At 35.9% G+C, this 26,715-nt stretch overlaps 1 protein-coding gene across 3 annotated transcripts in view; it reads left to right on the forward strand.

The window, feature by feature from the left end:
* The window catches only part of ptprdb (protein tyrosine phosphatase receptor type Db), a 69,702-nt gene that overhangs the window by 30,531 nt on the left and 12,456 nt on the right, over positions 1-26,715 (forward strand). The window contains exons 9-28 of one of the 3 annotated variants that reach the window (XM_058773281.1): positions 3,847-3,957; positions 5,509-5,778; positions 6,749-7,330; positions 7,442-7,584; positions 7,671-7,812; positions 10,535-10,837; positions 11,180-11,373; positions 13,955-13,978; positions 14,532-14,649; positions 15,654-16,307; positions 16,846-16,943; positions 18,248-18,504; positions 19,328-19,421; positions 19,612-19,821; positions 20,069-20,229; positions 20,698-20,709; positions 20,819-20,934; positions 23,629-23,726; positions 23,970-24,093; positions 24,978-25,153. In XM_058773281.1, coding sequence (XP_058629264.1) covers positions 3,847-3,957; positions 5,509-5,778; positions 6,749-7,330; positions 7,442-7,584; positions 7,671-7,812; positions 10,535-10,837; positions 11,180-11,373; positions 13,955-13,978; positions 14,532-14,649; positions 15,654-16,307; positions 16,846-16,943; positions 18,248-18,504; positions 19,328-19,421; positions 19,612-19,821; positions 20,069-20,229; positions 20,698-20,709; positions 20,819-20,934; positions 23,629-23,726; positions 23,970-24,093; positions 24,978-25,153 — 3,887 coding nt within the window. Of the gene's footprint in view, positions 1-2,165; positions 2,184-3,846; positions 3,958-5,508; positions 5,779-6,748; positions 7,331-7,441; positions 7,585-7,670; positions 7,813-10,534; positions 10,838-11,179; positions 11,374-13,954; positions 13,979-14,531; positions 14,650-15,653; positions 16,308-16,845; positions 16,944-18,247; positions 18,505-19,327; positions 19,422-19,611; positions 19,822-20,068; positions 20,230-20,697; positions 20,710-20,818; positions 20,935-21,065; positions 21,105-23,628; positions 23,727-23,969; positions 24,094-24,977; positions 25,154-26,715 lie in introns of all 3 variants that reach the window. The other 2 variants (XM_058773264.1, XM_058773273.1) reach the window with 2 other exon arrangements.

Consider the following 26,715-nt stretch of genomic DNA (forward strand, 5'->3'; position numbering starts at 1 on the left):
AATTAATAAAGTTTGGGGTCAATTATCAAATAATACTTTTTTCAGCATTAAATTGATCAAAAGTGACAGTAAAGACTTGCTTTAATGTTTCAAAAGATTTCCATTTCAAATAAATGAATTTGTAAAAAGTTACTGTTTCTACAAAAATATTAAGCAGAACAACTGTTTTCAACATTGATTGTAATATGACATATTTCTTGAGCATTAGAATGATTTCTGAAGGATCATGTGGCACTGAAGACTAGAGTAATGACTGCTGAAAATTCAGCTTTGCATCACAGAAATAAATTATATTGTAAAATATATTAAAATAGAAAAAATTTTTTAAATTGTAATTATATTTCACAATATTACTGTTTTTACAATTTTGGTCAAAGAGACTTTTAAATGTGTATATAGTGTATATTATGCATTGCTATATACTTTAGAAACTATAATAATAAAAGTACTTCTAAACAGAACAAGTAAACCAGAGAATACAATACACATACACAAGACTCATCATAACAGTAGGAAAAATCAATTGTCATGCAGTCACTGCCAGACCGATGTAACAAACCATAACAGCCAACAATTCCCATGCTACAAACTTACACACAAAACCTCTTTGAGTGCACCTTTAAAGAAATCCTGTAGCCTAATATGCTTTCTCTCTCTCACACACACACACACACACACACACACTCACAGACAGTCTCAAACACACTGTTTTTGCTGTGCGAGAACCTCAAGTGATAAATGTGCTGTCTCTCTTTCTGTGTTTTAATCTACAGAGTCCTTTGGTAAGTGTGCTATTCTGAGGCACAACACACACTCACATGTTCAAGCACAAAACAAACAAACATACAGTTATTGGTAAAGCGCATGATATATCTATATATTGTATTCCCCCTAACAGTATAGTCACCCTCTCTCCACGCACATAGTCACACAGCAGTCACGTACAGTAGATACAGTCCCCCTTACCCGAGCGTTGCCCCTCTAACGTGTGATACCGAGCCTCTCGCTTCCACTCTCACTTACTTTTTCTGGCTCCCTCCTTCACTGGCTCACTCGTTCACTTCTCCAAACGCTCACTGCCCTCGGCATTGGATTTCCTGCATCACTACCCCCTCACTCTTTCAGATCTCTCTTTCTCTCTCTCTTTCTTTCACTTTGTTGCCTAGATAGGTTTGAATGTCCTAATGCTGAATGTTACAGTGGCTTTTCACCCAAAACCGTGGCCTTTTTTGGCTTTCTCCTCTCTCTGGGCTCGAGTCTGCCTGTCTTAAGTCTCTGTGTTCTTTTCAATGATTATTCCTAAGGATATTTTATCTATTGCACTGGTTTTATGATCTGCTTTCTTAGAAAACAGAGGTGTCATCCAGAGGTTGTGCTACAAATAATCGTTGTACTGACGGACTTGGTTGTAAATTTTCCGTCATGTTCTGTCAGTTTTTTTTTTTTCTGTTAGTAAAATACATGTAACACTTGGTATTTATAGTGTGACATTGATATCACAACAGTAGTTTCACAACAAAGTAGCAGATTCTTGGCTTTTCATTCCACTCTTTGGTCTTGTAATCTGGACATCTAATTTAATGCAAACAGTATTTCATGAATTATTCAACTGGACTGCATTTGCAATCGGTTGTTTTCCTCTCAAAACATTAATTACATTTCACAGGGGTGCTTTAAAATTTTTCCTCCTTTTTACTTTGTTTCTAATCCTTCTTTGCCTCTTTTAGTATAAGAATGCTTAAAAGGGTTTCTGAAACAGGGATACATTAATGAAATTAATTTAAAGCATTTTTCCTTTTTTTCATTTTTTTTAAGATTAATATACAAATCTGAATATTTATAATCGTAAATATTTTAAAAACGTGCTAAATGACGGAAAATTTTCTTTTCTGTTCAGTTAAGACAACCTCTTTTGTCATCTCATAAAAACCCAACACACACTTTGCACTTAAGACATGAAGAGTCTCCCTCCTCCCCTTTTTCTCTTTTTCTTGCACTCTTTTTTTTTTTGCTGTTTCTACTATATCCCTCTATCTTTCTGTTTTCTTTCTCTGTATCTTTTTGCTCTCTCTCTATCTGTCACTCTGTCTTTTTCTCATTCTCCCTCGCTGCACTAACTCGTCTTCTCTTTAATCTCCCATCTGCTTTCATTCTCACACATCCAGGGGGTACACCTATCCGAGGTAAGAGACTAAAGCAACCCACCACATCTATCCTCGCCTTACCGCTCTCTTTCTTTCTTTCTTTCTTTCTTTCTTCCTCTTCCCCTTCCCTTCCTCTCTTTTCATCTCTCTCTCTCTCTCTCTCTCTTTCTCTCTGTTTGACTAACCGTGTCATTTTCAGAGACTGTGTTTATCATAATTAATGTTCTGTCGCCATGATAAAACTTCCTCCCCTTTACACAGATCTTATCTCAATGTGTTATTTTCATGGTAAATTAAAATCAAATAGACATTAATTTTGTGAGCTGATAAAAAAAAAAATAATAATAATAATTTAAAGAGGATTTACTTGAGTGGTTTTCTTTCTTGTGGTGGTATTACTTTTTGAAACAGGAAGCTTGGGCAGGACATATTGAAAGGCTCATCCCTAAAACCTACGTAGGTTATATTAGGAGGAGGGACATTCGCATTCTAGAGCATATTATTGGATAAAAAATTGATAGATGAGTCATCTATAGTTTTTGGTCTGTTGTCCCCATTAAGGCTATAAATTTTAAATGTGTATATTACATAAAAGTGCACTATAGTGTTTAGATGGCTTCAAAGCTAACAGTTAGGACTAAAAGCCACGAAAATCAACTTTTATTCCCCCTCCAGTCTAGAATGGTTGCACCATTGCATAAAAGGAAAAAATATGATATATATGCTATAATTTGTTGTTGAGGAACAGACGTGAGAGATGGCTTGTGTTTTCCATTCTAAATAGAGATGAGACTGGCTAAATCATCTTATATTATCTTGTATTGTGAAATGTAGATCATTAAGTTAGCAATTTCAGTGACATGTTTTGCTGGCATTAACATTACAGAGAATACTGACGTTTAGTGAAATACTGTTGCTTTGCACAAATTAAAGCATTTTTTCCTGCTTTCGCTGTTTTTCTCACGCTCTTCTGATCCCTCTGTGGATCTTTTCACTTCTTTCTCCCTCTAATTAAACACCATTTCATTTTTTCAGCTAGACATTTCTACTTGGATGATAAATCAGGCTATTTTTTTATTTATATCTTGTCTTTTTAATGAAGCCTTTTTAGAGTCTGCTCTACATGCAGTGCAACAGTCTGTGTCTCTTGGAGTCATTTCTGTCTGTTTGCGTCTCTATCTAACTATTAATATTTAAATAACATTGTTGAAAGAGGCTGAATGCTTTTCTTTTTCTCTTCGGCAAGGTCACTTGTTTGATTGTTTTGAGATTTTAAGGCAATATTTGGTTCATTTTATTCTTGAAAAGTCGCTCTTGGACAGTTTTTAATACTGCAGGGATAGTTATACTCTTTAACTCTGTCATGCAAACCAGTTTGTGTGGTGTTGGCATGTCTGAGTTACAGTTAACAAAATGTTACAGGTTCAGTACAAATTAAGCTCTATGTAAAGCATCTGTGACATGCTGTTCCACAGAAAAGAGGGAATGTCTTGTGCCGGGATGAACTGTAAAATGCATACACACAGTAGAAATTGTATACACTAGCATGATAGAATTGCTTTGCATATGAAAAAGTATATGCCTGTCAGTAGAGCTTAACTTGTACCCAACCCAGAACATTTCTTCCAAAGTACTGGGCTGGTGACGAAGTGTATCGTCATGTTGTAAATGTAAATGCCTTTATATGTGCATATGTATCCAGGTGCACTCCAGATTGATCAGAGTGAAGAAACCGATCAGGGTAAATACGAGTGTGTCGCGACCAACAGCGAAGGAACGCGCTACTCAACACCAGCTAACCTTTATGTCAGAGGTACAGCTTTGTGTTACTTATTTGAGTGCTGTAGAATTAGAAAATAAAACCTGTAAATAATAACACATTTTTATGAATAGTGTAGTCTGATCTGTCTGATTCTTCTTAGATCATCTCCTCTTACCTTAGATATGTTGTCATTATTTGTTTTTTTTCTATGCTCATTTCTCACTGCCGGACTCTTCTATAGAGTTAAGAGATGGTAAGTGTTTCTTACTCTAACCTAAGTCTCAGACCCTCACATCCACAAAATCCTTCCCCTCCACTGGGGTTCCCTCCCTCTGGACAGTCTAACTCACTTTCCAGATCCTAATACTGCATATGTCATTTGACACTAATCCACCATATTTCACCTGATCCTACTTAACCGCATTCTATAACATCATGCTAATAGCAAATGATATCATAGTAATGCCGTGTACTCATTTGAACTTGTGTCCATCTGAACAACAAAAAAATACAATTTAATTCATACATTCATCTTAGGTTTATGGGTGTTATGTTACAGCACCATCATTTTCTGTATTTTCACAATTTATAAGCAGGGGAAAGAACGGTTTGTTTGTTTGCAAGAAAAAAATTAGATACAGTAGAAGGAAAATTAATAATATATAATATATTCCGTGGTGTCCTAATGAAATTACAAGAAAGCATGCATAACATAAAAAAAAAATATTACCCAAAAGGGTAACACTTTACAATAAGGTTGTGTTTGTTAATATCAGTTAAATACATTAGTTAACATGAACTAACAGTGAAATATTTAATAGTTAATATTATTTAGTGGTCCATGAACTAACCATACTTTTTTTTAAAAATATGAATATGATTTAGAATACAATTTCTGTTTTATGGAATATATTCTGTTTAATATGAATATGATTTAGAATACAATTTCTGTTTTATGGAATATATTCTGTTTGATATTAATATGATTTAGAATACAATTTACTAATGCATAACAGTTTTATTTTGCTGCATATTATTAGCATTTTCATAAACCAGCCTTTTTTCTTTTTTTAATATTTAATTATATTTAAATGATAAATTCAGCATCACTATCTGGTACACTTAACTCCACAACTATCATTTTGGGAAAAATGCTTCTTTTAATTCTTCATGGCTAATTTTTAACAAATTTTTACCTTGTTTTGCACTCTATCAATTCACCAACTTTTTTAAATAAAAATTTATTCACTAAATTTTTAAGCCCGGATAAATTTACTTTACAATGTACAATGTGTACTTTGACATGCCAAAATCAGTATTTAGCTTAACAAAATGTGTAGGACTTTTCTCATTTGTTCACAGGCAGCTGCGTTTGATGGGTCCTTCCTAATTATATGGCCAGTCACAAAAATTATGCATAGTCTGGGACATTAAAGAGGAGGCACAGCCACATCTTATCCCACTCTTCACTACAACACAGATTGATAACCTGCAGCGTACAACATCTTGAGGGCGTATCGTATTAGGCGCAGTGCTCTCTGTAGCATTAATAATGTCTTTAGCATGAGTTAATAAATGGCCCACTGTCTTTCACACCCTCAGTGCGTCGCATCCCTCCTCGCTTCTCAGTGCCACCGATGGATTATGAGATCATGCCGGGAGGAAGTGTGAATATCTCCTGTCAGGCAGTGGGCGTTCCCATGCCATATGTCAAATGGATGCTGGGAGCAGAGGATTTGACTCCAGAAGATGACATGCCTATTGGGCGGAATGTTTTAGAGCTCACAGATGTACGCCAGTCTGCTAACTACACGTGTGTGGCCATGTCGACTCTCGGAGTTATTGAAACTGTTGCCCAGATCACAGTTAAAGGTACGCAGGAGTGATATTTAAAAGGCTCTTTGAAGATGTTTAATGTTATTAAAGAAAGAAAAAGCTTTTAGTTAAACAATATGTTCCATGGGCAGAGCCAGTATTTAGGAAGCAGGGTGGCTGATGGTTGTTCCAAAGCCTAGTGAGCTGGCTTGCTGTCTAATGCCTGGCTAACTGAAATATGACCTTATAAGTCAACGACTTGGAACATTCTTCACAAAATCAACATTTGTCTCACTTCCTTCACCATCTTAATATCTGTTTGACTGAGCTGGTTTCAGTGCATTGAGATTGCCTTCCCTGTAAGGAAAAATGCATTTCTGCTTTTGAATTTGCCCAAAAATAGCTTTTTTTAGGAGGTGTAATTGCTATCTTCTGGAACAACCATCTCATTAGGTCTGTGAAGTATTAAATGCTATACCAAATGTAATGATACTCAGTGAAAATGATTTTTTAATTTATTTTAAAAAGAAGTCTCATATGTTCACCATGGCTGCTTTTATTTGATTGAAAATACAGTAAAACAGTTATATTGTGATGACAAAGCTGAATTTTTATCAGTCATTGCCCCATTCTTCTGTGTCATGTGATCCTTTAGAAATCATTATATGTTTAGATGCTCAACTAACATTCTTATTATATGTTATTATATTTTAAGTTAAATACAGTTGTTGTGCTTAATATTTTTGTGGAAGCAGTGATGCATTTTTTCATAAATTTCTTTGATGAATAGATTTACTGTGTTTGAAACGAAATATTTTTGTATGCAATGTACAAATGTAAGTCTTTACTCTTACGTTTGATCAGTTTAATGCATCCTTGCTTAATAAAAGTATAAATGTACTGAAAAGTATGAATTTAAACTTTTGAACGATTTTCACTTAAATATTACACAGCACACAGTATTAAATAAATACTTATTTAATATTTGAAATAAATGTCCTTAATTTATCCATTTCCTCCTCCGTAGCCCTTCCCAATCCTCCAGGAGCTCCGGTTATCATGGAGCGATCTGCCACCAGCATTACTCTAATGTGGGACAGTGGAAATCCACTTCCTGTATCTTACTACATCATTCAGTATCGTCCCGCCTCCTCCACCGACCCCTTTAAAGAAATTGATGCCATAGCAACAACTCGTTACAGTGTGGGTGGACTCAGCCCCTACTCGCATTACCATTTCCGGGTCGTGGCGGTAAATTCAATTGGCCGTGGCCCACCGAGTCAGACTGTGGAAGCTCGCACGGCCGAACAGGCACCTAGTTCCCCCCCTCGTCGTGTCAGAGGTCGTATGCTGAGTGGTTCCACAGCGATGGTGCAGTGGGAGGAGCCAGAGGAAGCCAACGGTCAGGTGGTTGGTTACAGGGTGTATTACACCTCGGATTCGTCACTGTCTGTGAGCCAATGGGAGAAGGAAATGGTTCGAGGGGCAAATTTTTTGAACATACGAGACCTGACACCGAACAAAACCTATTATATTAGAGTTCTCGCCTTCACTGCAGTGGGAGATGGACCTCTTTCCAGCGATCTCCACATCATTGCCAAGACAGGAGGTGTGCAGAATGTGAAGTTGGGATTATTTCATAGATTCTAATATTGCAGCCTATTTTGTTTCAGTTGCATCATTCTCTATGCATCGTCTTTCTGCCTCCTCTCATTTCTAGTCCCGTCCCAGCCCACAGAACTGAAGGCAGAGGTGAAATCGGAGACCAGCATTCTTCTGTCGTGGATCCCTCCTGCTCACAGTGGTACAGATGCCATCACTGGTTATGAGCTCATTTACAGGCTTGGAGACCAGCCAGAGCAGGTATACACACAGACATACACATACGAAACGTTTTCATTTTGTAGGGTCTGGTTAAATGCTAATTACTTTAAACCTCTGTCTTTCAGAAAATATCATTTGATCCAAGCTCCAGTTATCTGCTGAAGAATCTGAAGCCATTTTCCACCTACATATTTCAACTAGCAGCACGCAGCAAACACGGCCTGGGGGCATTCACCAGTGAAATCACCGTTCAGACTCCACAAACACGTATGTACTGTGCAGAGCTTTTATATAGAACAGACACAAACACACTTCTGCTTGCTTTTTTGCTGTTTTGGATGCTGGAAGGCTTCTTAACTAATTTAATCAGCAAGATGTCCTTGCTCAGCTTGGTCTTTTCATTTAATTTCATAGTAGTTAAACTACAGTCGAGTGTCCACTTTTTAATGTCATTAGTTACAAGTCACTAAGTAAAAGTTGCTAAAAAATATTAAAGCTATTTAAGTTGCAAAAATCATTTTTACTTACAGTATATGACCATAATTCGATATCATTTATTTTTACAATGAGATCGTTATTTACTCTACCATTCAAAAGTTTGGGGTCTTTTTTAGAAGAAATTTTTAATTAATTTAAGATTTCTATTACAAAAGATTTCTATTTCAAATAAAATCTGTTCTTTTGAACTTTGTATTGATCAGGAATCCTGAAAAAAATGCATCATGGTTTCCACAAAAATATTAAAGGGGTCATCTGATGCGATTTCATGTTTTCCTTTGTCTTTGGAGTGTTACAAGCTGTTTGTGCATATATAAGATCTGTAAAGTTGCAAAGATTAAAGTCTCAAACCCAAAGAGATATTCTTTATAAAAGTTAAGACTCTTCCACGCCTTCCTAAAACGGCTCATTCAAACACGCCCCCACATGTCTACGTCACGGTGTGGGAAGATTTGCATAACACCGCCCAAACATATACGCAATGAAAGAAGGCGTAACTTTTATTCTCGCTGTAGTGTTGTTGCTGCTGCCTGCGCCATGTCGTGGAGACGCTGTGTGTTTCGTTGTGAAAGCGAAAGTACTTTGTTTGGGCTTCCAAAAGAGGACACAACTATAAATCAGTAGTTAAGTTATATTTACAACACTGTTCCAGAACAGTACAACGCAAATATTCGAGTGTGTGCAGCGCATTTTACGGAGGACTGTTTCCTGAACCTGTGATGTGAACACTATAAAGTGGGGCAATTCCAACATCGCAAGGACAGTCTGGCGCTTCTGACTCACAGCCTGTAAGTACGTTTCGATATTTAAAGAATTTGCCACTGACTATTCAAACGCAAATTTTAAGCTGTGTAGAGTAGTGCTTGTTTGTCGTTTCTCCGATCACAAATGCAGACATGGTAATGTTTACATGGCGCGATGCAATGCGACGCATAAAAAGACCATATGATTCAATATAATCAGTAATTATGTCCTCACTGAATGCAACAAATGCCTCGTTTAGAGTGGGTTTTATTGTTTTAGGCTTGTCGTGCTGGAACACGGCATCACAACATAAGGGGCGTAACATTTCCATCACACGCTTGTGGTATTCGGCCAATCACAACGCACTGGATAGCTGGCCAATCAGAGCACACCTCGCTTCTCAGAACAATGAGCTTTGTAAAAAAAACAGCGCGTTTCAGAAAGGCGGGGCATAGAGGAGCAACAATGTACAGTATGTGGAAAATAATGTGTTTTTTGAACCTCGAACCACGTATACACATTGCATTACACCAGATACACAAAATAATGTTCTTTTTAGCAAAATCATATGACCCCTTTAAGCAGCTGTTCACAATATTGATAATAAGAAAAAATGTTTCCTGAGCATCAAATCAGTATAGTAGAATGATTTCTGAAGGATCATGTGGAACTAAAAATTTGAGTAATGGCTGCTGAAAATTCAATTTTGCCATCACAGGAATGACATTAACATCAATTAATTTAAATATATTAAAATAGAAAACAGTTATTTTAAATTGTAATAATATTTAAAAGTATTACTTTTTTGATCAAATAAATGCAGCCTTTGTGAGCATAAGAAACTTCTTTCAAATACATTAAAAAGTCTCACTGACCTCAAACTTTTGAACAAGGCCATAAAAACTAGGACTTAATGGGGTGACAGCATTAAACTTGAACAGATAATTGAAACATAAAGCTAATACAACTTTAAAACACCCCAATTTATATTTATAAAAAAATATAATTGTATACACATTGTGATAAACAGCAGCATTTAACTAAATTACATGAATCATGAGTCTTTTTGTGTAGCTTTTCATTGAAATGAACCATCAGTAGGAACAGATTCACTTAAATTAATCAGATTTCCCCATGCTAGACATTGGTTAATGACAATTTAAGGGAGCATGTTTTTTTTTTTTAGGCTATAACGCTTTTTACTTGGCTTTTGACACATCACTACTTGTTGGAAATTGTTGCTTGTTACTGGGAGAGCTGTACACTAAACTGAAAGCAGCTGTCAGGTTCTGAAAATTCGAGTGAATTTAGTTGGTCTCTAACTCTCTAACACACACTCACCTATAACACAAAGCAGTCAGATTTTGGGAGTGTCATCATTCCTATTTAACAAAGTTATAAATGTATTTGGATGGGTTAAGTGTAAAGAGCAGGTAAGAGCTTGAGACACTCAATGAAAGGAACTGGAAAGAGGGAGTCAAACAAGTAAGTTTTATGTTAAACGTATATGTTTTTCATTTCAGTTCACCATGTTGACAATTATTTGCAGTTTGATGTCTTACTTTATTTTACCTGTCTGACAACACAACAGCATTTTACATGTCTATTTTGTCCTTTTATGTGTCTTTCTTTTTCTTTTCTTCTGATTTCATTTCATTTCCACACATTTACATTCACAACACTAAAACTAACCATTGCTGCATCAACAAACAATTAAACCCGCCCACTTCTCTAACCACCAAATCAGAGTCCATACCCCCTCCCCAGGAAGTCACATGCATTAGCCCCTCCTCCACAAGTCTATTGCTCAGCTGGGCGCCACCCCTGACAGATGAAAACGCAGGCATAACCGGATACTCCATCCGATATGTGGCAGTGGAACGGGAGAAAGACCCTGTACAGAGGATCTCTGACATCCCATCTAACTGTTTCCGGTATCGGATAGAGGGGCTGAAGAAAGGGACCCTGTACTCTGTGTCAGTTGCTGCCCACACTGACACAGGTCAAGGGCCTGAGAGCCTACCGATATTGATCCGCACAGAAGAAGACGGTATGTCTATATGACGGTGCTTTAATTTGACCCATGACCTGAAGCTAAGTCTCCCTTTCCTTCATCTACCAAAGCCACACTTGTCCACTCAACATTTGCCTTATCCTGAAACAAGTGCTTTCATTATTCCTGACTTTCCCCAAGCTCCTCTTTCTTGAAGGATTTTTCCATCTGTGTCGACACTTGCATTTTTGTCACCCTGGTGAAAACATCCCTATCCATGGCAAAAAGCTTTTACCCAACGAATTGCCACACCTCTTTTCCTCACCTTTTCCATCCTCTTGTGAGCAGGAAGGAATATTCAGCTGTGACTACATGTCCTTTACTAAAATGCCCCTTTAGTGCCCAGCGCACCGCCACGGGGTGTGGATGTGGTGGTCTTAAACGCCACCTCTGCCAGAGTGTCATGGAAACCTCCAGTTGCTGAGCGACAGCATGGAAAGATTCGTGGTTACCAGGTGACATACGCCAGACGAACAGCAGGGGAGAGAACAGTCTCTCCCAGAATTAGGGAACTCCTACTGAGAGACCCACAGGTAGGAGACTTCACCTCACTGACACACACACACACACACATAAATACACTTCTCAGTCAGTATGTGCTGCAACCCTTCTTTAGAAACGGGGTGTTTATTTTTGTTGAATTGTTCTCACTTTGATAAACAGAATAATTTAAGGCAAGGCAAGGCAATTATTCACTCTTTTGACACCAATATGTGACCCATGCTGGCAAAATGAGTCGGAATGCGCACGGTCTAAGTTTGAGCTACAGGCAAAAGAAGTGAAAAATGTCGAATTTGAGGTTTTCACAAAATTTTGTTCATTAAGCTGTCTTCAAGTAATCCCATTGCTCCAAATAGTAATTACACATCTAAAATTATCTTTATTTGTATGTTTTCTGTGAGGAGTACCTTTTTTTTTCTGCTCACTTCTGGATGACTGCTGCTAGAAGTTAAAAAGTTGTTGGTCAATTTTTTGCGAAGCGAAGCATTCCTTCTTTGTGGATATTCATATCGAATTCTCAATGACATGAGTCCAAACCAGTGAAATATGATTTTTCAAATCCATGCTGATGAAAATAAAATGATCGCGCTGACTGACATTTGCAAAGCACATCTATAATGTACACTATTGTGAAATATTTCTTGGCGAGATTCACACAAACATAATCTGTAATGTCTTACATGAATGTTTAGTTAATGGTTGGGGAAAAATCTGATGTGTAACATTATATTAGATCCATGCATTACAGTTGGTCTTAATATAGATCTGTCTCAATGTCAATCAAACATTAAAAGAAAAGACGGAGTGACATTGCGCATCTTCTATGTTAGTATTTTCTTTCTCAGCTTGTGGAAAAGCTGTTTGTGATGAGCGTTGGTCCATCATGTGACTTTTTCATCACCACCTATTTTTGGTGGTAATCAGTGTATTACAGTTGTCTTGTTTTAAATCTTATTGTCTGAAAGATTGTCCTACCTAACACAATTTTTTGTCAGTTTAATTTTTTTTCATTCACATACAAACAGCCTCATTCAACCAATAAATTAATCAAGGCAACTATAGGTTTCTTGTTCAACAAATTTTCAATTAATAAATATTAATCAATCCAAATAATCTAAATAATTTTGTTATTATGAAAATTAATAGTGATATGAGAGTAAAGTGACATTTGGAAGATCAGAAATGATCATTGAGGTCTTATCTGAGAGTATTTTTACAGGATGTCATTACCGAACCAGCCAGTATTTGAACGTTTTAATTTATAAACATTTGAACATTTTAATTCATATTTATTAATTCGTAATTAAGGCGAGACACTGCAGGTGAATAGGGTAAAAAAATTAACTAATAGTTATCGCCCTACTTACCTAGTTGATTGATTACATTGATAATTGCAAACATTTTTTGTATTACAAGTTTTCTAAAATGTTAGGTTTAAATATGCAAATGAGGCATTATTTAATGAAATATGCACTAATTTGCATACATTTCTAGTACAAAAATCTAAACACTGGATGAAGTCAGTTTCAAAATTCTTGTCTAATTTTTTTGACATATTATAATCAAAAGTTTTTACAGAGGGAATTTTGGGTATCTCATTTTGTCACTCCATAATTCAGAAAATACTTAGAACAGACAGAAAACACTATATTTTGACAATTTTGGGGGGATTAAAATGTTGTATATAATAAAGCAAATTATATATGAACAAATCCCTCTGTAAAAACCTTCAGGATATAGACAGGAATAAAAATGTAAAGTTTGGTGTGTGTAAGTGCTACTGAAGTGGAGATTTATGGCTCAGTGTAGGAGAAAAAACTCATTTTGAGAAAAGGCCTTTAAAAATATGTATTGTAATTGAAATCTATTGACACAAATAGATAAAGTGCTATAAAAGAAACACTTAACAGTGTCTTTTGGATGTTTTCGTTCTACTAGTCTGAAAAAACACTTTATGAAAAACCAAAAAGCCCAAAATCTCAAAATTGACAGGTGCATAAAAAAACAGTGTTTTTGCCTGTAGTGTCTCCCCTTAAATGTATAATTTACTGCTAGCTAATTGTTGTGTTAATAAGTATAAGGTTTAACCAACCTATTATGTACAAACTTGAAAAATGTCACTACCATCACACACAACATAAAAAATCCACACCGTCACACATATCAAAATTAGCTTGATATATGATAATGTGATAGTTGAAACAGTTTGAAGATGTTTTTCTTTTTCAAGGTTTCAGGTAGTGCTGCTAATTGAAGAATCACTCACATATATTAGAAATATGATGCAGATCCCAGCTATCACTTGATCTGATCGAGTTGTTTGTTTGTCAGTAATTAGGCTTCTTAGCTCAGCTAATGCTTTCTAAATGGACTTAATTTAGCCTAAATCATCAGATAACATCAGTATCTGCTTATTATCCGCATGCTGAGACAGAACCTCTGATAACTATCTCAAAAACTAAGAGCCTTAAAACCACCATGTAATTGTCCCAGTGAACCTTTCACACTATTTATTCTCAATAGACCTTTATTCATCGTGTTGTTGTGAATAATCATATTACATCTTGGCATTCACATCAATTTTAACTATTTATGTCTTGTTTTTGTAAACAGCCACAGAACGACTCAAAACAATATGTGAGTATTCTACTTTGAATATGACCCAGAATTTGAATGCATATATTTACATGAATCAAAGTCCCTTTGAGGCAAATCAGTTCACTTTGCGGCTATCTTGGTTATGGCTTCAGGCAGCTTTATTTTATCTAGGCAGTAGGCATGAATATAAATATACCTGAGTGGATAAAAAATGCAGTCTGTTTGTCAAGAGTCAAATCAAATCATTAAGATATCAATGATATAAAAAAGTTGTAATCAAATCATAGTAAAAAACTCATGCCAGTCCAGCTAATGTGTTTGCACATACTGTACTAAAGTAAAACAGACAGTGTCTCAATCAAAATGCTATTAACTCCTTTAACCAAGAAGCTTGACATCCATTCGCCGCCATATTGAGCATTGCGATTTCTACTATTAATTTTGCAACAATTCCATGCCTTCCTCCTTACTCAGTCTCTGATATGAATACAGATTATGTGGTGCAGTATTACAGAACGTTTGGTTTCTTTGATTTTTTTTTTTTTCTTTTTATTGAATTAGTGTTATGGTAAAATGTATATTTGTTTGTTAGGACCTAATTTTGACTGATTTATGGCCGAACACTGAATACTCTGTGACTGTGGCTGCATTCAACTCAAAAGGCGATGGAGCTCGCAGCAAACCTACAGTCATCAGAACTAAACCATCATGTGTGTACACGCTCCAACATACATACATGCTAATGCATTAGTATATACAGTTGTTTTATGTTTATCTCAATTTTAAAGAGAAAGGTCACCCAAAAATGAAAATAATATCATTCCAAACCTGCATGAGGTTTTTTTCCATAGAACACTAAGCACTTCTGCACAATCGCTGCAACTGGATATTGAGTTAATTTTTTGGAATTGTAAGCTGTGAGTTCGATTCATAAATAAATAATTCATTGAACTGGATCAAATGATTCACTGAAAGACTCAAAATAATTATTTTCCAACAAATCATACTACTTCTATTAACATAAAAAATGTGCCAAGGAAAGAAATTAGAGTTCAGCTTTTTGAATTATAAGGTCTTTGATGTATAAACGAATCATTCAGGCCAATTTTGTGAGACAGATCAAATGATTATTTTCCAACAAATCAGAGTATTTCAACTTTTTGAATAAGGTGCGAGTTCAACTTTTGGATAACTAAACGAAAAATTCAGACTGATATTGAACCAGATCAAATAATTCACTGATAATATTTGAATTAAAAAAAAAAAATGTGTTAACAAATCACACTACTTCTATTCATTTAAACAAGCTATGGTGGATGTCAAGATTTGTAGTGAATATCACTAGATATTGAGTCTGTGACATTTCGATTCAACCAATTAGGATCAAACAATTCACTCAAAAGAGTACTTCTCTTATTAACGCCATGACGAATGTCAAGATTTCCAGTGAATTCATTCATCTGGGGATTTCAGGGAGTCATTTTTAAAGGTTGAAATCTTTAGTCCCTGTTCATTGTAATTCCATGGAAAAGAACATTGAAACTTTGTTGTTTTGTGTATTGCACAAGAAAGTCTTTTCAATATCATTTTTGGGTGAACTAATCATTGAAGTAACCACAAAATCAAGCATATCACTTAACCCTACACATATCTTAGCTGCAGTGCTACATACTGTATGTAGTGTTGATCTACAGTATTATTTTGTACTCCACAGTGCCAGGTATGCCCCTGCTTACAGTTGCGCCATCGGAAGATGGCACTGCCCTGCTGAAATGGCAGCCTCCTCCTGCTGGTCTGTCCCCTGTGCTGGGCTACAGGCTCTCATATGGTCAGGCTGACCCAACCTCAGACTCCTTCATGGTGCAAGAGCTAAACGCTGAGGAGCGCACCTACACCATCCCATCTTTGAATGCAGGGGTGCTGTACGTGTTCCGTCTCGCGGCCCGTACCATCTGGGGTTACGGTTCAAGTGCTCAGGTCACACTTTTAACACCAAACGTGGTGCAAACAACCACAGACGACATGGTAACAGCCCCAGGGACAACAGATGCTTTAAATGTGAGCGTACAGGAAACCGTTCCGCTTTTGGCTAACTTAACAGCTGAAGACATTAACTCCTCTTCTGTGATACTGAGATGGGAGCGACCAAAAAACTATGACCGGATCCAAGGTTACCGTGTGTGGTTCGCTGTCACCTATAGTAATGGGACGGACATTGCCATGGAATCAGACGTTTCGGAGGCCACAGTGGTTCTTAACGGCCTACGGCCAAATACTGAGTATGTGGCGAGAGTGTGCGTGGTTAGCAAACATGGCCCTGGGCCCTATAGTCTCCCTATATCCATCAAAACACAACCAGCACAGGAAGGTAGGACTCATGTGTATCCTCCTCACACACAAACATTTACTGTCAGGCAAGCCTTCCTAAACAAAACCACTACATTTTCATTACTCTAGAAGGATATTGTCTGTTTATGTCTGGTCATTTTTTGTCTGTCTTTGTTGGTCTGAGTTTCTTGTTCGGTGACATCCATTAAGTGCAGATAAAAGGTGAGAATCTCTCTGTAAATGGATCTAGGTGAATGTGGAGTGCTCCATTATCTCATAAGACAACTATGGTAAAGGTGAGCCTTTAGAAAAGAGTGATGAATTCTTGTCAGCACTATGAGAAAAAGTAACTTACTAGCTCTTTTTTTCTCCTGGCGGCTCTGTGCACCCTTTACAGATAACAGCCTGATGTGGTAAATGTTTTTAGTAGAAACAGTTCAAAAGATTCTTTGATGTTCTTCATAAATGCTTTAGCAGTGCTGGAGGCCAGAGGTTCTGCTCAGGTGAGCTGAAGTATTGATGTGTGATGTGTTGATCTCTTGTTTTTTTTTTTTTTTTTTGTTCTCTCTCTTTAATAGTGTTTGCTGTGAACTTCAGAGTGAAAGCTGCTATGAAGAGTTCAGTGCTGCTGACCTGGGAGTCACGAACCACCAGTAATAAAGCACAATCTCTCATTGTAAGTATTGCGAAATACAGTACTTTGCTGCATGTGTGTGAGAGCATGAGTCTGGTTTTGTTGAAAAACTAAATGTGTGAGAAGGTTAGGGATGTGATTCTCAACCTTTTTGACTCCAAAAGCCACCATGACATCAAAACCTGGACGACAAATGGGTTTCTAAGTATGGGTTTATATAATAGGAGTTTTTCAATTGTCTATGGTAAATATAAATTGACAATACTTTGCTCTACGTCATAAATTATACACACATACTGAAAACGTTTTAGAGTTATCTTTATTTTTAAAAATGTACTGTAAGCACTGTAAAGACAAGCTGCTTGTTTTCATGTTTTTATTTACACAAACTAGGAGTGGCAATATATTAGCATAAAATAATTAATTAAAATAACTTCAGTAATTCTAGATGTTTCAAGAACTGAATGTTTTTCAGGGTGCACACTTTTAGAAACTATAGAAAATTGCATTACTTTTCAAGATTTAACAAAATATATATATATTTTTACTCAGCAATTGCAGTTTCTCAGTTGTTTCTACATGATAAAATATTTTAAAACTTAATGTAACTAGAAGAATTTCTATAGATTTAGTTTACAAGTGGACAGCTTCATGGCATCTATTTGTGCATAGTTCATTGGAACCGTGAAATATGTTTCTGATGTGAAACTAAATCTGAATAAAAATTTTGATTATCACACACACACACAAATAGATTTAGAGTACATTCATGACTTTTCCAGGTCTAGAAATCACACTTCTAAATTTTCCTAATATTTTTCACGACTGTGGGATCCTTTATCTAAAAATGTCAGTTGTTGAGAGAATTAATTAAAATAAGAAATCTGATGTCAGTTTTTTGTTGTTGTTTTTTATTTTAAAGCTGGTTTTGTCTTTTTTAAATAATTTTAAACCATCTTGTGGCTCCCTTTTAAATGTGGGTTAAACACTTGGGTTAAACAAGTGTGGGTTAAACACACCTGGACCCCTGGTTGAGAATCACTGGCTTAGATGACAGAAGATATCATTAACTCAGTATAAAAACAAACATGTGTGTGTGGGTGTGGGTGTGTGTGTGTGTGTTGTTCCTCCACTGCCACCCTTCATGCAACATATTGAGATGGAATTGTGTACGACAGTGTTTGTATAAACGTGTGAGTATGAGCATGTTAGCAAGTGTCTGAGGTGTCAGTCTTAATCTCTCTCTGCCCTCCTCGAATGTGTGTGCCATAAGATGTGCATAGTCTTGGCTGGTTAAGTGTGCAATTTACGTTTATTTGCTTTTCTATTTTCTGCTTCTCTCTCAGATCTCATATGGTGATGGTGCGAGTATGGAGGTGGATGGGCGGCTTGGGCAGAAGTTGGTGACTAAGCTGAAGCCCCAGTCTCTTTACACCTTCATGTTAACTAGTAAAGCTGATGGCACCGGAGGCCTGCAGCACCGTGCAGATGCCATGACGGCTCCAAACCTGCTGACTAGGAAACCTCAGCTGCTGGACAAGACCAGTTCTCAGAGCATCGCTACCCTGCAGCTGCCCACTGTCCAGGGACAGGCTAATGTCAGGTCAGGAATACACCAATGAAAATAGAGGGTGGGATTTATTAAAAGCTTCAAATTTGACTTACCTTGAACTGTTTATGTTCAGGTCTAAATTAGATTTCCACATTTCCATTGTGGTTTCAAAATTATGAAGTCAAAAATTCACAGAGGCTGCATTTATTTGATCAAAATTTCAGTCAAAATAGGAGTACTACTTGTACACAATGCACATTTTTTTTTAATATTAAGCATAAAATGTGTTTTAATGTCCCTATTGATGAGAATTGTATGATATTTGAATAATAAGTCTTTAAATGCAAGATATTTACAGAGTACCTAAAGTGTACTTGCAATAGTTCCGCTTTAGCACAATCACATATTCTTCAGTATATCTTTAGTTGGACTTCAGCACTACTTCCGCACAATTGAAGTGCATTAAGTACAAAATCAGTTGTACCAATTTAGCAGACTTCAAGTATAACAGTTAAGTATACTAAGTACAATTGCAGGGTATTTTTATTAAGTACATACATATGTAAATGTATTTGTAGTATATTTAGCATGAAATAAATGTATTTCAACTACATTTTAGTATATTTATTTTTCAATAGGGTAATAAAATTTAAAATAACTGTTTCCTGTTTTAATATTATTTTAATAATAGATATTTTATGTAATTTATTCCTGTGATGGTAAAAAATCTGAATTTTCAGCATTCAGTTTTACAGTGCAAACATTTTTCTTTATGATTTTTTTTTTTATGATTTTTTTATTTGGAGCAAAAAGCAACCCCAGTCTTTTCTTTATGAGTGACCCAAAATAATTTATATCATATTTTTATCGGAAGGGGTTTCTACATTGTGGTTGTTCCCATGAAGAGGCAGAGAGGAGGAAACTTCCAGAATTCATGGAGTGATCCAGATGAGATGAACATTGATGAGGTAATAAATTTTTGTAATTGAGTTGCAGATGTTGTAATTTTGTACAATTTTCATCAAGTTGTTCGCTGTCGTTGTTGAAAAAGCTGTTCAAAGTTTAAAGCGCATGTTGGTTCAACACAGGGGAGTTGCAGTGTCTGTTGTGATTAACTTAGCTTATGTCATGCGCTTGTCTGTTTTCTGGTTTCTCCAGCTGCTGAGGGAGATTAATGGTACTGGTCGCTCTGTGCGTCTACGGAGGCAGGCGGAGGCAAAAACGTACATCAGCGCTCATTTCCAGAATCTTCCAGCTGAATTCAAATTAGGAGACGGACGTGTGTATGGAGCATTCCTAAACCGGCCTCTTGTAAACGGACAGGAGTATGTGTGCTTCGTGCTGGCTATTCTTGAACTGGGCCAGAATGTAAGTCCTTCTTTTCTCTCTCATGTTAGAGTATCTTGAATCCACTATGTCAATGTAGTGATTAGATATACGGTGTTAAATACTTATTGTGTGAGCGAATCATTTCTGAGAAGAACATAGCTCAGTTTGAAACCTTTAGTAAAGGAAATTATGATGCACTGCTTATTTTTAATGCATTCAACAGAAAATGCATAAAGCATTTTGAAAAACTACAGTAAGAACAATGTTTTTGATTTTTGATTGACAGACCGTGTACTCCACGAGTCCATTCTCTGATGCAGTGCTGTTCTCCGATGTTGAGCCACAGCCAATCGTTGACGAGGAGGAGGGGCTTCTGTGGGTGGTGGGGCCAGTGCTGGCGGTCATTTTCATTATCAGCATTGTCATCCTCATCCTACTCTTTAAAAGGTGAGAGAGAAAGAGATTTGAGCAGAGAAATTATTGAGAATTTGATGATTTGAATGTAGATTAAAGGACATCAAAGGGATGAAGAATTTAAGTGACACATTCATGAAAAACCAGAAAATTGATACATTTAAATCATAGATCTATGGTGAAAATACATTTTTCTAACTTTTTCTGAAATCTAAACTTCTTGCATCTTCTAGATATTGCTTGTGTAGAGTTAAACTTAAAACCATGGTGTTTGTGAGTGAATCATTCATTAGAGTCAGTCCTTTTGAATGAATCTCTTGAACGATTCACAAATTAGCCTAAATTATTCATTCCTTTGAATGAAAATTGAAAAGAATGAGAGGGTAATAAGCAAAGGAATAAAAATGATAGATCCTTTATATTTTACTTTTGCAGAAGCTGATTAATTTAATTTATCCCTAATTCTTTTTTCTTCCCTCGCTTTATCTGTGCACAAACCAGCAAACCAGACAGGTCTGTGTATTATGTTTCTCTCTAAATCCAATTATGACCGAAATGCAATATAAACTATTTCCTACTAAGTGAGTGTTGCTTTAATGCTCCTGCGCGTGTGATGTTACAGGAAGCGGGCAGAGCTAGAGGGCAGGAAGTGCAGCTTTCCCAGCAGCAGTAAAGCCATGAGTTCCCAGCATCCATCTGACCCAGTGGAGCTGCGTAGAATCAACTTCCCAACGGCTGGTAATATACTGATGAAAAGACATGTCACAAACACACTCACGCACAGGTACAGAGTGCTCAAGAATCAACTTTCAGTGCCACTTTGATGCACACACACTGTCGGTATCAACACAATGCTGTCTCTTTTCTAGGTTTGCGTGCATCTATCATCGGTTATCGACGGTTATCAAGTTAGTTGTGGTTTTTGAAGTCTGTATTGACTGCTTAACTCCATTCATATTTATGCAGTAACCGGTTTGGCTTTTTCATCCTCTTAACTCATTTGGCTCATAACAGGGGTGTATGTGAACACCTGCTGCAGCGTGTGAAGCTTTTCTCTCTCTGCCGTCTTGACGTCAAAACCAGCTCACACACACCAGCAAACACTCATACATACGCACTTTCAATCATGTTGAACTTTCCATTGTCTTCCCTGTTCTATATTTAGCAAATAATATTTTCTAACCTCTAAACCCTTGCACAAACTTTCTGCATTTTTAGATTTTCAATAAGATATTGTTTAGTGTTTATTAAGATGTTTCCTTACCCTCCTTGTGGGGAGATTTAGTCCTCACGATAATGGTGGAAACTGATCTACACACAATTACAGCTAGCTCTCTAAATGGGGACATACCAGAGATGTTTTTAAATAAAACATAATATATTAGATATAACAGTAATTCAGTGGTGAATCAATGTTGATCTTGAATTTGTTGAACAGGCGACTATTGCAGACACGAAATGAACTCTTCTCAGTGATATTCTAAATGCAGCAATATTGATTTCTGCTTTAAGTTTAATTTGATCTGATTCAGCTGTTTCATTGTTTATTTCATCTTGCTTAATACTTCTGACTGTCTTGTAATCTATACCCTCTCCTGTGCACATTCAGTATAGTTCAGATTTTATTTATAGAGATTTTAGAGAGGGATATGAATTTCTGTCTGGGTGGAGATCAGTCCCCTCCCACAATAAAAAGTAAGTTATATATCATGAAATAATTGTAATAAAGTTTTCTGTGAGGCTGTTTTCTTCACTATATATAACATTTGTGTATGTAGGTAAAAATGTATTTTCAATAACCTACAGACTACAATAAAAATTTTAAACAATTCTATTTCAATAATATGATACTTTTTATTTTAGTTTATAGATGCCTAGTGTATCATATAGTGTAAACATGACAATCTTACATTTTGTGAGCTTTTAATTATTGATCAGTTATTTTTATATGGATATTAAATGCATAAAACATTAACTATATATAAATGTCCAACAAAAAGTACAACCATTCACAAGTGGCCATTCTGTTTAAATTGGTCTAAACCATCAGTATTATAACATTTAGAAAATGATTGAAGGAGAGTCAAATTTTGTATTTGCCTGTTGTGAATCAATGATTTTGCTATATGGGTACAAACAACTACAAGACAAACTACCCCCTCCATAAAATATTTGAAGAAGAAAATAAAATTATGCCTTTTTCTGAGCATTTTTCACTTTTTGAAAACACCCTAAAATGAAGTTTCATTAGATTTAACCCTATGAAGTCTACTGTATAATAAGGCCTCTAAAATATCAACGTGATTAAAACAATCAAAACTGAAAAACTTCCCCCTTCAGGTCATGGTATCTGTTTCTTTTAGCTGTGATATCTTTGCTGGTTTTTATTAAGTGTGAGAATAACTTTAATATGGTAATATTTCAAGATGAACACCTACCGGACTAAAGCAACTTTATTAATGCAACATTTATTTTAGAAATATGATGTTAAGATGTGACTGACAAATATATGTTCTGTTATATGTCCACAACTATAACCCCAAAAACTATAGAGCTGTCAGTTGTCATTTAAATTAGTGCTGTCAAGTCAATTAATTGCGATTAATCACATCCAAAATAAAAGTTTGTGTTTACATAATATATGTGTGTACTGTGTATATTTATATGCGTATATAAATACATACATATACATGTATATATTTCAGATATTACGATATATTTGTATATGATTTATATTATACACAAATTGATATATTACATATATTTCTTAAATATATACATGTATGTGTGTGTATTTATATATCCACTCCATATAAATATACACAGTACACACATTATGTAAACACACACTTTTATTTTGGGTGCGATTTTTTTTTTTTTTTTTTTTGGATCAATTTGACAGCACTAAATTAAATTTCATCTTAATAAGACATTATTGTGAAATATAGAGTGACGACTGGTATGTATATGCATTTTATATATGTAGTCTGCAATATTGTTATAAAGATCTCATTGATTTACATTACAAGTAGAATTTTATCCTAGTTTTTGGCCATATAAATATCAGCAATTGGACCAAATTGCATATTTTGGGCTTCTGAATAAAATTTATGTGTTTTCCCCTCCTCTGTATGAGCTCCAAATTCTTTTATTTCATACTCTATAAGCCATAAAAGCTTTATTTGCAAAGACGCATTAATTATCTAAAGGTTCAATAAACTGTTCCATTCCAAAAAAAATTTTTTCATATATCAGACTTTACAAGGTTAACTTCTGCTGATATTCTTTTAGCAGTTTTCTCCTCAAAACACATGAACTCATGACCCCTAGTGCTAAAACTAACATTCTCTCACACTGCTCAGAGCACTCAGTCCAGCAGTGTGCCATGTTCTCAGGGTCTGAACTGATGTGTTTGTGTGATGTGATTGACAGGCATGACCAGCCACCCTCCTGTGTCCGTCTCAGAACTGCCAGCTCACATAGAGAGGATGAAAGCCAATGACAACCTGAGGTTCTCTCAAGAGTATGAGGTCAGATCTCACACTCAAACACATTTACATTCACACCCCACGGGTGTACATTAAAAACATATTGGCCAATGAATGATGTATATTAGCACCACATTTTCAGCATACTATAACATGCTTTGAGTTCTTTTTCATGTACTTTTGTTGTGTGAGCACAGATTTTAATGCATAGGCCATATGATGTTTGTAATATGTGAGGGCTTGTCCAGTGTGATGTGTAATTCATGGTGTGCTTCTCTCTTGTAGTCTATTGATCCAGGGCAGCAGTTCTCATGGGAACAGTCTAACCTTGAGATTAACAAGCCAAAGAACAGATATGCCAACGTCATCGCCTACGACCACACCAGAGTAGCACTTTCCAACAATGATGGTGAGATTGCATGTGCTCAGTATGTTAGTATTGCTTTTTCTGTGTCTGTATTCATGAGAAATTACACATTTTTAATTTTATCATTTTAGGGGTATTATCATGGGAAATCAACAAAGAGAATGTTATTACCCATTCACATTTATTGCATCTTGCACCATTGCTGTTTGTTATCTCTAAATGTACACACAACTGTACCAGTGTTATTATTGTAAACTAAAACTATCAAATTTAGTTTTGGTACAAGAAATAAAGGTGAAATAAAATTGTATATTAGATTAACATAAAAAACTTAATTGGATCCTGCCAACTTAATTACCTTGGCAACTAACTGAAATAAATTTGTAGTAAAATTACTAAAACAAAAACATAAATATTACAAAGAAATATAAAAAAAAAAATGGCAAAAGCACATAACATAATATAACTAAAAGCATAAATAAACACTTCAAAAAGCTAAAATTCTAAATATTAATAAGTGCTATAATAGTATAGAAATAATACTAAAATAACACTGACATATACTAATTTGAAGGTCATTCAGATCACCTCTGATACATTTTCAGAAGTTAAGATTTTTTCCCCCAGCTAATATCTCTTATATTGTGTATTTTAGAGCTGCTTGGTTTATGAAATGTCTTCACTTTTTTATAAAGTCTTTTGGCATTTTTGCCTTTATTGTGATATGGCAGTATAGATAGACAGGACTTGAACATTTAAACTCTGATGCTGCTTTGTCATTTTGAAATATTAGATCTGACACACTACTAATGGAACTGAATTCAATCTTTTATTTACACCCATTAAAATTTATGAAGAGCATTTAGTTTTTTTCTCTTGTCAGTTTGAAAGTGATGAAGTTTTTGTCATTCCCTCTTGTTATGCAGGTGTCCCTGGCGGTGACTACATCAATGCCAACTTCATAGACGGGTACCGCCGACAAGGTGCATACATCGCCACCCAGGGCCCCATGCCAGACACGTTTTGTGACTTCTGGAGAATGGTGTGGGAACAACACACAGCAAATATCATCATGATCACCAAACTTGAGGAGAAATCCAGGGTGAGAGCACTAAATCATACAAATACAGACTACACTCAAGTCATGTGCAGCCATACATTTCCAGACAGAACCATTCACAGTCTCTGTTCCAAAATCTAGTAAGCATACTTGCTTTCTACCATAGGCAGTGGCAAGATTGGTCACTTATGTACAATGCATGCACACTCTTGGTCATACTAATTGTCAGTTATTACCTTCACCAAGAATGAAAACAATAGGAAAGAAAAGTCAAAACCCAAATATTTTTGGCAATTTTGAAATACTGGCAAGGACATGTCCTGGAAAAAGAGCATGTATGTTTACCCTAGTCGATTACCAGTAGTGTTGCTTTCGTCAACGAAAATTCTGACTAAATATCGTCGTCAACGTACCTTTATCATGTGACGAAAACGAGACGAGACGCAACGTAAATGCTGGTCATGTGACGATGATTATAATTAAATGTATAATGCAATATTGTTGACGAATAAAAACGAGACTAAATGTGGTTTACAAAATAAAAACTATGCTAAAATGTCTCTTCATTGTCGTTGACCAAAACGAGACAAAACGAAATGTTATTTCGTCTCGTTTAGTCGCGTTATTATATATTATTTTGCAGTATTTCTGTTTCCTGTGTCTCACTTCAGGAGCTGCATCTGGTCGCACTGCGCAGACTCACAGGCGGCATTATTTAGAAGACGACAAAAAACTATTTATGTGTGTGTACTTCTAACCAGGGGCAGAGCCAGGTTAGAACCCCACTCAAAACTGTAGTTTTTGTCCCTTTTTTTCTTCACAAGAAATGCATTTATTAATACGCGGAACCGCCGTATCTCTTCATGACCACATCAAACGGGAGACTTTTCAGACGCGCACTTCAACTTCGCCTCAGCGCCAGGCGCAACTCAAACGAGCGCGGAAAGGAAAATGTGCCAAATGAGCTTCAGTAGAACAACAGTCAACTGTGGCCCGATGAGATGTTGTTAGGCTATATGTCAGTAAAATAAACTTTCCTGTCCTGACAGCTGTTTTACTCTTAAACTTCAGCTCTTAAACTTTACGCGAATATAGGGTGCACAGCACACTCTATATCGATTAATCATAAATAATGCGCGCAAGAAACTGAGCATACAATGTAGTTCTGTCGTCAGTTAAGTCATGGAATTACCAAAAAGGCGATTAGTGCATTCATGTATGTATAGCATCAAATTAAAGAACGTCTCTCAAATGCATGTATTAAAATATTGTGCAATTATAAACGAAAATTAAACAATTTAAATGCATAAAATAACTAATTTTACATTCTGGCGTTTATGTGCTTTTTTATTAACCAATTCTTATCACTATCTGCATGTCTCATCAGTGAGTATGCAATGATGGAGAACAAGCTTTTGGGGGTTTTGAGAACCAGAATCAAGCTGACTGAGCAATAAAGCTATAGTGATCCCCTTTATTAAAATACCTGGAGGTGGGGAATAGACTCAAGTTGTCATATTCATTCAGCATTACTTGATCTAATTCACAAATATCTAAATTAAATCTAATTTAGTAGAAATTAATTGTATTCAGTTGTGTTTTAG

Source organism: Onychostoma macrolepis, chromosome 01, assembly GCF_012432095.1.
Source record: "Onychostoma macrolepis isolate SWU-2019 chromosome 01, ASM1243209v1, whole genome shotgun sequence".
Classification (NCBI taxonomy): domain Eukaryota; kingdom Metazoa; phylum Chordata; class Actinopteri; order Cypriniformes; family Cyprinidae; genus Onychostoma; species Onychostoma macrolepis.